The sequence below is a fragment of the Xylocopa sonorina genome, chromosome 1, assembly GCF_050948175.1.
Source record: "Xylocopa sonorina isolate GNS202 chromosome 1, iyXylSono1_principal, whole genome shotgun sequence".
NCBI lineage: Eukaryota > Metazoa > Arthropoda > Insecta > Hymenoptera > Apidae > Xylocopa > Xylocopa sonorina.
The window spans coordinates 21,271,059-21,283,918 of NC_135193.1; the positions used below are offsets into that span (position 1 = coordinate 21,271,059).

Below are 12,860 nucleotides of genomic sequence, written 5' to 3' on the forward strand. Positions count from 1 at the left end.
TCTATATTATTTTGCGCAACAATGGAAAAGGAAAGGTAATTTTTGAAGAAGAATTTATACAATAACTACTTAACACGTGTGGTAACTATATCTCGAACGAATATACTATCGTTGTATCAGGTTTACAATGCTTCTTTTGGAACCAGGAGAAATATTTTTTGAGGATTACAGCGTTCAAATGAAGATAGTAGACACTTCTGTTTCTGAAAGACAGGAATGGATAAATGGAAGATTGAAATTATGCTCGAAATCATTAGTATTTGTAAGTAAGGATATTAATCAGCCCTTAATTAAAATTCAACTGAAAGAAACATCAAACGTATATCAACGTCGATCTTATAACGATCCAGCAAAGTTAGTATTTCTCAAAGTTCTTCGACGTATGATTACAATTAATTGTTAATCTTAATAAAAATTACTTTACATGTACAAGATGGAGCAATATATTGTCAATTGAATGTAACCAGTACGTGAAAATGTTAGAGAAAAATATACTCGCACCGTACAAATTTATACACCAGAATGCTACGTTTCACTTCTACTTTAATTACGCAAAAATAGACGATTGTCTACCACAAATTTTGCAATTATTTAGAGCGACTACTTTGCCAACTGCCGAACAAAATGCTATGGTATTTTTCTCGATTGATTCTTTTACGCTTGGCCAAAAATATAAATACATCAAACTATTATTATTACACAGATTACGGCTATTGTACACTCTCGACAATCTAGAGTATCGTTCGACACATCGTGGCTGGAAGATTTATACGAACAGGTGGTATTGGAAACTCAGGCAAATAAAGTGTTACCTCTTATTATAAATCCAGGTAGAATACTGTTAACAACTTCAAGAATTTATTTTCAACCCTACAATAACTTGGATCAAGTATGTATTTTACAAAAGCAACGTGCGATGAACGATTTTTATTCAGATTACTACTGTTTTAGCATCCAGTTTTAAAAATACAACTAAAGGATATCGTTAATGTCATTAAGAGAAGATTTCTTTTAAGACAAATTGTAAGTAAGTCTAGTTTTTATATCAATCACTGTATAATAAATAAACTTCAATTGTTATAATAATTGTTTTTAAAACAGGGACTCGAAATTAAATGGTCACGACAGTTGGACAATAAAGTTGAACATCTGTTTATATCGCTAAAAAGCCAAAATGATAGAGACGAATTATATACAAGTTTATTAAATCAGTCTGCGGTTTCTTTAGAAAGAGTACCTCAGGATCAAATGACGATGAGGTGGCAGAATGGTTCTTTATCAAATTATGATTATCTCTTGTACATTAATAGGTAACTTTTATATATACATATATATATAAACAACAAAATTAACAATTATTAATATATTAAAGATACATTTTAAATGAAATAGTTTTTTTCCAGTTTGGCGGATAGAACTTTTCACGATTTAACTCAGTATCCAATCATGCCTTGGATATTACAAGATTACACATCTGTTAAATTGGATTTAAATGATCCTAGTATTTATAGAGATCTTTCAAAACCTATCGGAGCGCTTGAACCGAATCGATTAGAAAGATTAAAGGTATTTCAATTTTCTCTGACGAGTTGGCTCGGACAATGAAAGCTAACATTATTATGATATCACAGGAACGATATTTGGAAATGTCGGAACCAAAATTTTTGTACGGCTCTCATTATAGCGCACCTGGATTTGTTTTGTTCTACTTAGTACGAAAGTATCCTCAATACATGCTTTGCTTACAAAATGGGAGATTTGATCATCCAGACAGAATGTTCAATAGGTATGTATTTTTTGTACAAATGCTTACGCGATTGTGATTCTGTAAAAGCAGGAGTTAGACTTGTAAATATAGCAGAAACACGTCTATTGTTCAGACTAATGTAATAGCAATAAATATATGTGAATAAAATTTTGAATCGCACAGACAAGGCAAAATTTTATGGTAATTGCTTTTTCATACTGTAAAAGTACATAATTACTCTGTCGACTCTGCAGAATCGATTTTTTGTTTCACTCTTACCAACAAAAATACCTAACAGTGTAGCTGACGTATGGAAAAATGTTTTGGTGAACATGTCTGACTTTAAAGAACTCATCCCGGAATTTTATGACACAAACAATGGTGGTGATTTTTTAGTGAATAGTTACGGCATTGATTTCGGTTATCGACACGATGGTACGAAAATAGGAGATGTACAGTTACCACCATGGGCAAATGGTGAGTGCCTCGTAGTTCATAAAATGACTATTGTACAATAGTTCAATAGGAATTATTTGCCAATTTTAGGTCCAGCTCATTTTATACAAGTATTAAGGAACGCCTTAGAAAGTGATTATGTTTCTCAAAACCTTCATTATTGGATTGACTTGATTTTTGGATATAAACAAAGAGGAGTTGAAGCAGAGAAAGCTGATAACGGTACATTGGTATATTGTAATAAAAGCTAACTTATAATTAACTTTTATTCTATAATATACTTCATTTCAGTATTTTTCCATTTGTGCTATGAAGGAGCAGTAGACTTAGACACTATTAGAGACATTAACGATAAACACGGTTTAGAAATACAAATTATGGAATTTGGCCAAATACCGAAACAGATTTTTACCCTGCCGCATCCAAAACGTTCTGTACCGTCTACTCTAGATAAATTGTCTACTGAAACAATTTTAACTAAGTCAGTTGAAAGTGGAGCAAGTATGTTACTGAATATTACTTCGATACAGAAATTAAATTCCTATAAGAATATTCTTCTATATAATTCGTTGTAACTAATAATATTAAATAATTTCTACCAGAAATTAAAGAAAATCCTCCAGAGAAAATGTTTGAACTGCACGAATTATTAATATTTCAATCTCACAAAGAAAGCGTAAGCAGCATTACTATAGCGAATAAAGAAGAAATTAATGAAATAATATCAGTTGGACAAGATGGAATGCTTAAGTTATACAGTATAAAAAATAAAAAATTAACGCGTAGCGTGTCATTATCATCGCTACCACTTTCTTCTTGCATATCGTATTATACACCTTCTTCTCATCGTAATATATTAGTTGCTGGATCCTGGGACAATTCACTGTAAGCGTGTTGAAGGAATAGTTTCACATGTGCATACACTATTTCCTTATTAACTAACCTTATTTCTTTACAGAATATTTTACGATATTGAATTTGGTAGAGTGATAGATGTACTACGAGGTCACGAAGATGCTATTTCTTGTTTGGCATTAAGTTCTACCCGTAGAATAATCATTTCTGGTTCATGGGATTGTACAGCAAAAGTTTGGCAAAGCTATAAATCGGGGACAAAAATTAAACCAGCCGAATACCTTATTGCACAATTGGATCACGACTCTAAAGTAACCTGCATTAGTATATCGGGGTAAAATTATTCCTTTTTCCTAAAGCACAAAATTAATTGATTTCCTAAATTACAAGGTTATAATAGCGAAACTATTTGTAGAGATGAAATATTATTGGTATCTGGTACGGAAGATGGAGAAATTTTCTTATGGAATATGGATACTTATAATTTGCTATTTAATGTAAAAGGTGCGTATTAAAGAAATTACTATCATTCTTTCCAAATGTACAATTACTTTTGTTTTATACAGCGCATGCTTGCAAAATAAATGCAATGGTATTTGATCAAAAAGGAAAAAGCATAATATCATGTTCAGAGGACAAAGTATTAAATATAATCGACGTTCATACAAGTACTCAGATTTATCGTACAACGATAGAACATGAGCCATTAACATTGACATGGTTCAAAACTTTTTTATTGATAGGAGATAACTGTGGAAATATTAACGTATGGAACGGTCAAGGGGGAATTTTTATTACGCAAATACATTGCCATGATGGTACAGTATAATACATATTGATACATTAGTTGCTTGCAACTATACTATATGACCGTATCTATTACCGAAATATGTAACACACATTATTTTTTAGGACCAATTAACGCATTAACAGTATCAACAGAGGATAATATAGTTTTAAGTGGTGGAAAAGATAGGAAAATAATTGTATGGGATTGTAAAAATGTATAATTCCTTTTGTAATGTCTATAGTACGATTGAAAGGTTTGTTTGATTATAATTTTGATTGTTAAAATTTGCAGCAAAAATTTCTTGCTAAATATAACAGAAAGGTTATATTTAAAAAAGGTTTAATTTGTTGAAATATTCGTTAATAGTTTAACACCTGTTGCATGGTTAGAATATTTTAGTATATTTTATATTATATCGTTATTCACACTCCTAACAATTTATAAAAAATCTCAAATATAAACATTACATACATTTAAAGTATTGTTTCTTTGTCGAGTACACAACTTTCTTTGCAAACATCTTTTCACGGTAAATGTTTGTGCGTCAATTTATATGTAATGATATGTAGTTTAGTCTATCAGTTTCTCTGTAAGTTCTTTGAATGTAGTTTATAAATTTTGGTAGTTTAACAATCTTATTGTTTTTGTAAAAATACAAATCTAAACACGAAGTATTTAAAATTAATGTTACTTTCGAAGAAAAATTTCTTACGAAAATTAAAGTTACATAGCATAAGTATAAGATAAAATTGTAACATGCACTCTGCAGGATTGTAGAGTTTTTAAAGAGGTAACGAGTGCATTCACGTTTTCTATAATTATATTTTTTACTATAAATACTTTCATTATAAAGATTGTAATTTTTCATTGCCATCGAGGAAAATAAATTCCATTTATTTTTAAATAGTTGTGTGTAGTGTAGTGTTTTTCCACATATATCTAGATAAACATTTCAATATGCAAAAAAATAAATTATATAATTTTTTAATTAATGTTAATTATGTTTTGTCTCAACTACTGTTTTATCACATATGCACATATACATTCTTGTGTAGTTTGTCTACTGTTTGCCAAATATTATTATTCATTTGTATGATCCAACATTTTGTTCAACGGTAAATGTGTATGATCCAACTGTTTTAATTGTTCATACGTTATAAAAAATATGATATTCCATGGTCCCATTCTGAACCAAGTCGGTACAAAACCTTTGTATAAGGCTAAAAAGCCTTCGTTTTTAAAAGTCTATAAAAACAGAACCATGTAGAGAGTATTGTTAATAAAAGTAAGAGGATATCGTACAATTAATACTTGATATTACGTACCTGTACAAAACAGTCTATGCTACCACTATAAATGTAAGATGGTAGCGCACTACCTGCAGTATGTATCCTTCTTTGGTTCATTAACCGCGTCTGAAATAGTATTGTCATTTAAGTAAAGAATGAAATCACGATATTAAATGATTATACTTACACGAATAACATCTATAGGAGTAGAAGCTATTGCACTTCCCATACTGGCTATAAAACTGGACCTGAAATGTGTAATTATGTGTACATATATAATATTCAGCATCAATTTTGAATCTCTATTCTCCATTCTGAAGAATTAAAGCAACCCTTATCCAGGCACTGTAAACTGAGATGCACATTGTGATGTCAGCGATATTATGCAATATAATTTACCTAAGAAAGACCTGTAGAATGTATTTTCGAACAATGCTCCAACACATAAAATGAAAGCGAAAGAGTATAGAAGAAATAAAAACGGCACTTCTTTTCTTAATTTTACAATTGCAAGTAAATCCGTATATAAAATGCTAACCAAAACGGTTTACGATGTAAATTCAAAATGATTAATAATCATCTGGATGACAGTTTTAATAATTTCTATATAAATAAGGAACATTAAGCATAACTGCCATTTCAATTCTCTGTGGTCATCTCAATGTCCACGTATTGCATGTGCCCTTGCGCACCACAGTGTGAAAGAACCTGGAAATAAAATTTTTCACTTTTAGAAAAATATTACTTCCTCTTTAACGTACATAAAACCATTATGCAATTAATATTGTGGGGCACAAAATGTTTGGCTGATTACTGGCTACTCTTATCGAAAATATTTATATTCTACAATATAAATATAAATATTTATTGTATGTTAGATATATTTATATAATAGTATTTATCAGATTTTATACGAAATTTTAACACAAAAGAAGACAAAGTATTATTTAAAAAAAAAAGATAAAATACAGTTAACATATAGTTTCTCGTTTAGATATACTCACATGACATCACATACTGTAAAAAAGCACATGAATTTTGTTTGCTTTAAAAATATTATTCAACAATTGTTAGTACAATAAGAGTGTGATAAATATGTTATATGATAAATAGAAACAGCCCGGATAAGGGTTAATTTATTATTTTGATAATGACACTAAAAATACATCTGTATACCCATTTGATATGCGTTTCAGTATAAACTGTTTTTAGTGACAGTAACGATAAAGAGACACAATTAACGTTTACATTTACAATAATATAAAGAATAGTAGAATTCAATAGAGAGTATAAAAATATAATTTACTTACACAAAATGATTACTAACACTATCTCCCAGAAATGTCATAAATTTGTTTTTACTATAATCATATATAGGTAATTCGACAGCCGCGATAATTGCTGCTCTTTGAGCAGTAGGTCCAACACCCTGTACATAAAAGAGATTTGTATGTAAGATAATTGAAATAAAATACATATTTTGAAATATTGTTAAAATTCATAATCAATTTGTATACCCTCCACAGACCACGGACACCTTCGTGTCGATAAACATCTTGAAAACAGCCAAACAACGATAAACTGGAATTAATTCCAGTTACTTGCATACGAACTTTTACAACATCTGTAGGATTAGCTATAGCACTTGAAATAGCACCAGCTAAAGCAGCACATACAACATTTATTACAAATAAATCATCTGTTTCCCATTTATCCATAGCTGCTTTCTTTAGAGAATAATAACTGCCAAATTTGATGGTCCCATAAGTAGCTTGTCTCAAAATAGCAGAACTGATTCTATATAATAAGACTAGTTATTATTACAAGTAAAGTATTAAAACAATTGATGTACAAAGTAATATTATATGTATTGGAAGTTTACCCAGAATATAGAGCTTTAAAACCTTCTTGTTGTGATATTTGAAATAAAGCATCGGTCATACCAGAATATTTTAAATGTGTATATCTTTGATCTAATTTTTGTCCTTGAATTTGAAGACGCGTCTTTGTTGTGTCTAAAGGAAATGTACCTAATGAAAATTAAAACAAAAATGATTAAATAAATTTTAAATATGTACATATATATATATATATACGTACAAATAAATTTTACACTACTATTCAATATTACAGACCTAATTCTGCAACAATTGAAGCTAAACCCCCATAAACAAAAGGTTTCCAATCTCTCCACTGGCTTTCTCCCATTACAACGTTTAGCACCTTTTGGTTTTAGCAAGTATATAAATTACTTTTACATAGCAAAGTTAATTAACAATATTTATGAGCAAGTCGTCGATAATCCTGCTCAAAAATGTAATTAAAAAACAAATTAAGCCAACTGAATTCAATTTACTTTGAATACCAGTGTACAATTTTCTATTATACCTTTTTTGATGTTAGATTTTAATTAATATGATTCAATATTTTCTGAAAACACAAATAATATAATTTGTACGTAGATTAAAAGTACTGCAGAATAGCAAATGGAATTAGAAGTGATAACAATGAATTGTTGCATTAATACCTTTACACTAATTGAAATTCGGTTATATTAAAATCGTCATATAACTTCTACCGATTGATTAAAGCATCGTTTTCCAACCGTGTTCAAAAAACTTGTAAGTCGAAACTAAATGCAGATCCTACAACCAATCGCTGTGAATCGAGTGCAATTGCAACGCATAGCATAAATTCCAAAAGTTCCTATATACTAAAATGTCCTAGAATATACCGATGAATAATTTTTGTTTTCGACTAAATTCAGGTATATGAATTTTATGGTACGTAAGCACATATATATCGTTGCTATTAATAGAAATCACAAGGGAAAAACCCGAATTGTAGACGTTTATCATTTTAAACAGTAATTAAACTCAATGATGATTAATCAGAACTGTTCTGTTGCCCCTCCTCTCTCTCCACAAACAATTCTACTTAAATGTACTTTCAATCAAATTCAATTTTCTTACTGTATCAATAAAATTTTATTGAAAAAAATTTGTACACGTGACACTATTGAAATGTATAAAAAGTTCGATTAAAAAAATATGGTTAATGCTTATTCTACAAGTAAAAATGAGAAATATTCATTTAATGAATGATTATTTATGATATACATTGTGCATTTTATCTTGTTTTCCTTTTTTGTACAATTATATATATGTATATATTTATAGATATTTTTCTATAACACAGATAAATTTTTTAATTAATAAAATCTGTACATGAAATACTTTAAGATTTATATATATATATATACGTAAAGTATCAGACTCAATCAACTCGGACTGGAACTCTTGTATGCGATGTGCTATTTTGATAAATATATACCTGCATTAAAATTGCAATATCGATTACAACTTGAAGAGTACCACAAACTTGAAATTGAATCGGAGCTTCTCTTATGATAAAATAACATGTTTTAAATGCATCACCTAACGTCCACATTGCAACCATAATAATACTGAAATTACAATAAACTTGCTGCGTACGGATCATTCGGATAATATTATACCTCATAAATATTATAATTAAGACAACTTTATACCTCATTCCATTGGTAGACTTGTTACAAAAGTTACGAAGAAATTGTGGCACCCCAAGCATAGCTTCTGTTAATACTGCAAGTAATCCTACAGTTTCAACGAATATCTGTACATCGACTAAGAGATACGTCAGAATGCCTACTAATGTGGCAAATATTAATATAAAGTCTATGTAAGATTGAAAGTCTGTCCACTTCCAAAAAAAATTCGCATCGAAATCTGTATGAATTAATCGACGATGTAACATATATTCAGAACTAGAGGATAATCAATTTGCATTAAAAACTGTTGTCCATTTTTGTTTACTTTAACTTACCCGAGAATACACGTTCCTTAACTTTTATCACTTGATTCCTATTTTGTACATTTATGCAAAGCTTAATCATTATAAACATTGTAATAATCATAAATATACTTTGTAATAAAAGAGGTATTTCATAATGTTTTCCAAACCTGTAACAAATACGTGTTATATTGCGTTCGTATCGGTTACTATTCAAGTAAAGTAAATACACAGACCAGAAATAAATGCGTAATGTATTGGCTATTAACAGTGTAAGGCAAACGTAGAGTGAAAATCCTTCCGCATTATCTCTTTTTTTAATTTCTTTATATTGTGGTACATATGGAACAATACCACCGAATATTATTGCTCCAGATGCAATCCAATTTGCTATATCCTTAATGGTTAGCTGCTCATAAGCATTATACATGGTGACAAATTTTTGTTATCTACATAATGTTTCACTATCTACAATCATTGCACATGAAATATTTTAGGTTATAGCTCCGATAGTTTTAGACGTCATATTCATATCGTTTTAACGAATCACGTAGATTAAAGAAACCTACGACATAGTTATTAAGAATTGGTACGAAAACCACGCAAAAACATAACCATTACAAAATACTGTTATATAGTATATAGATATATAGACAGAGTATAACAGAACGCTAAGTATCACCATTTAGCCAAATAAATGGTGATTAATGTCGAAATAAGTTAAAAAAGAAGTATAGATATTGTATCATTTTAAGCCTTGTTCTCAAGGACATCAAGCATCAAATATATTTTATTGACTAGCACGTGCATTTGATTATTTTCTGCTTTTATATACACAGCTGTCATAGCAAACGGTAAATATACCAATGTTGTAGCAGGAACAGTTTTCATAAATATCCTTATTGCTTATTAAAGAGAACGTATTCAATTACGCATTCACCATTTTGCATTTGCTCGGTACTCAAAAATCATCTATTCCAAGGTGTCAACCGAGATAACGAGAAAAATTAGAATATTAGCAGATCGAACACGGTAAATATATGATAAAGCATTGAATTTTATCTTTTTATTGGTCATTTTGTTGCCTTTATTTAAGATTTTACCGTGCGTCCACAAGGGTTATCTAATGAAAACAGAATTAGCGTTCATGGAAGTATCGTGCGTTTAGTCACCACCACGAACAAACGTTACATTGTACTTTTACGATGTAAACTACTGACAAATTAGTAACGACATCTCTGCAGAAAGTGTCGAAACTGATTGTCATCAACTTTTGCTTCTAATACTTCGCTACAGCAAAATTTGTTGCTTCCATAGCCATCTATATTTCCCGTTTGTGAAGTAAGAGAGAGAAAGATATATAAAAAAGCTATAATGATACAGACCCTATTCTATAGAACCTATGGCGCCATCTCTGTGAAAAGTGCTCAAACTGGTCGCACATCGTTACCGACAGCGAAGTAAACTACTGAACAACTACTATCGCCATCTGTTGGAGGAGCGCTGAAACTGGTCGGACATTAGTTTCACTACTTTCCACACAGATGGCGCTAGTAGTTCTTGAGTAGTTTACTTCGCTGTCGATAACGATGTGCGAGCAGTTTGAGCACTTTTCACAGAGATAGCGCCATGGGTTCTACGGTAGGGTTGACAACATCTGTCTCGCTCTTTCCTATAGCTTTCTTATATATCTTTCTCTCCCTTACACCTCTAAAGCGGGAAATATAGATGGCTATGGAAGTGATGTCACGCGCGTGCTGTGTTGTCTGGACTGTTGCTTAGTAACGTACCGTAACAAATTTAAGATTGTTTAAGATGTACTTATAAATATGTATAAATGTGTGCAGACGTATGGATACATTCTTACAGTGTTTCCCAAATTATAATAATAATATATATATGTATATATAAATAGAATAAGAATATTTGTCGGTATATATACTGTTTTATTAATTGAGCTAAATTTTTAGTGAATCACATTTTAAACTTGTACAATAAGTTTAAGTAAAACCTTGAAATATATGCTGTGGGTTGTTATATTGTTTTCAAAGAATGACGAAATATAATAAGAGTGAAGTTAATCTTAAAAGTACTGGTAAGAAAAATATATTATATCCATTATTCTAATACTTTTCGATGCGATTGAAATTTCTGTTTCTTACATAACATTATTTGACTTGTACGTAACAAATTAACATGACAAATTTATATCGAATGCAGCGTATAATCAAAATGGACAAAATTACTTCGAACAGTTAACAGCGTATAATTCTATGAGTGCGCACTTGCGACGCATTTTACTAACAAAGTGTACCGTTGACGCTAGAAACAAAACCTATATACGTAAAAAAAGGCAAACGAATGGACAAATTGATTATAAACCAAGATTTGTAAAAACAGAGATTACAGACAATATAATTGATAGTTTGGCATACGATACTTTATATCATCCAGTGGTAAATTGCATGTTTATCTAGTTTAAAAATAGTCGCTAAACGAAACTATAAAAGCAAATTGTTTTACCAATCAATTATAACAGGAATTTTTAAAACTGAATTATGGTCAAAAGTTTCTTTGCCAATGCGATGCGCAAAACCATTTTGCCAATTGTTACGATTGCGCTGCAGTCTCTTCCCGAACAAAATTACAGAATCACCTAATTTATCCAAATTCGCCAACGTTTCGAGCAAATAATTTAGAGCAATTTGTATCGAACAGTAAAAATGTAAAAGAGCGACGTTACATGCAATCGAATAGTAGTTGTAAAAAGATATTCAAACCTGTGGATTCGAAAAACGGAATGAAAATTCAAAATAGGCGAGTAGATCAAATTTTCCGATATAATGGTTTACCTTGTAATTTAAATTCTCTTAAATCGTGCATATTTCCTATTTCTCTCCCTCTAATATACACAGATATGACGAAAATTCGACGTTTTATGAATCTACTTCCGATTTTTTATCGCAAAATATCAATCATCTTTCTTCGGTAGTTAGTACACCAAGAAGTGGCGTAACTCGTGAAACTAATTTTATGGATAATCAAACCGTGTACAGAAAAGATGAGGAGATTAAATATATAAAATTTGTATACGAAATTACACAAGAAATAATACTTAACGGTTTATACGCTGATAATGAGTTGCAAGAACTATTCAAGAAGCACATCAAGAAAAATAAAACAATTTTAGACACGGTTGGAATATAATATTACCTTTGTCACTTAACTTTAAATATACATATATATATATATATATATATATATATATATATATAAGAGTACATCAAATAACATACTTTGTATATCTGTAAACAGAATCGAATGCAGTACGAAATTTATCAATTAAAACGTGCTTTGAATATGTCGAATAATTCGGAGGACAAAGAATTAGATGATAGTCCGTATATTCAGTATTTAGTAACTGCTCCGTACATTCCAGAAGAAAATAAAGGGAGTGAAGAGTTACTAAAATCACAATAAACGGTATAATCAGTAGTCCGTTTTTCTGCAAGAAAGTATTACGCAAAACATTATGTTAATTTTACATTTATTTTATTAATAGAAATGATTATTACATCATTATTCTCGGCCTATGTAATCCTTTACACTGTCATTCTTCCTTTACACTGTCATTTTTCTTTGTTATATTTCAATAAAGATAGTAAAAAATATATGTTACAAATATACATACATAATTACAATATATATATGTGTATGAAATTTGTTTAGAATATGTACTTTTCATATATTCGAGGTATGTATAGACATAACATCAGTTTCCTCTCTTCTCTAATAACCTTACTTGAAATCTTATACGAAGATCACTCTACATAATACATATGTACATATATTGTATATTACACATAAACTATAAAACAATTATTTTTCATTA

The 12,860-nt window shown here is 30.0% G+C and overlaps 4 protein-coding genes across 4 annotated transcripts; 2 read left to right on the forward strand and 2 right to left on the reverse strand.

The window, feature by feature from the left end:
- Positions 1-6: 6 nt before the first annotated feature.
- LOC143429979 (protein FAN) lies at positions 7-4,241 on the forward strand. The gene is made up of 16 exons (XM_076905885.1): positions 7-35; positions 121-354; positions 434-632; positions 704-889; positions 952-1,023; positions 1,102-1,310; positions 1,404-1,566; positions 1,632-1,786; positions 2,046-2,224; positions 2,294-2,425; positions 2,495-2,704; positions 2,806-3,088; positions 3,162-3,392; positions 3,474-3,562; positions 3,625-3,876; positions 3,971-4,241. Exons 1-16 carry the CDS (start codon positions 22-24, stop codon positions 4,066-4,068), a joined length of 2,706 nt encoding a protein of 901 aa, XP_076762000.1. The 5' UTR covers positions 7-21; the 3' UTR covers positions 4,069-4,241.
- A 643-nt stretch (positions 4,242-4,884) lies between these two features.
- Bmcp (uncoupling protein Bmcp mitochondrial) lies at positions 4,885-7,467 on the reverse strand. The gene is made up of 7 exons (XM_076892545.1): positions 7,273-7,467; positions 7,020-7,167; positions 6,655-6,934; positions 6,448-6,566; positions 5,325-5,385; positions 5,174-5,263; positions 4,885-5,093 (listed from the first exon to the last, which is right to left on the reverse strand). Exons 1-7 carry the CDS (start codon positions 7,343-7,345, stop codon positions 4,929-4,931), a joined length of 936 nt encoding a protein of 311 aa, XP_076748660.1. The 5' UTR covers positions 7,346-7,467; the 3' UTR covers positions 4,885-4,928.
- Positions 7,468-8,175: 708 nt separating this feature from the next.
- LOC143431880 (solute carrier family 66 member 2) lies at positions 8,176-9,646 on the reverse strand. Its single transcript, XM_076908874.1, has 4 exons — positions 9,205-9,646; positions 9,002-9,138; positions 8,688-8,904; positions 8,176-8,603 (listed from the first exon to the last, which is right to left on the reverse strand). Exons 1-4 carry the CDS (start codon positions 9,396-9,398, stop codon positions 8,414-8,416), a joined length of 738 nt encoding a protein of 245 aa, XP_076764989.1. The 5' UTR covers positions 9,399-9,646; the 3' UTR covers positions 8,176-8,413.
- A 1,283-nt stretch (positions 9,647-10,929) lies between these two features.
- On the forward strand, positions 10,930-12,518 carry LOC143423417 (uncharacterized). The gene is made up of 5 exons (XM_076894751.1): positions 10,930-11,063; positions 11,189-11,424; positions 11,508-11,778; positions 11,874-12,163; positions 12,284-12,518. The coding sequence occupies exons 1-5, from the start codon at positions 11,021-11,023 to the stop codon at positions 12,446-12,448; spliced, it is 1,005 nt and encodes a 334-aa protein (XP_076750866.1). The 5' UTR covers positions 10,930-11,020; the 3' UTR covers positions 12,449-12,518.
- Positions 12,519-12,860: the final 342 nt, after the last annotated feature.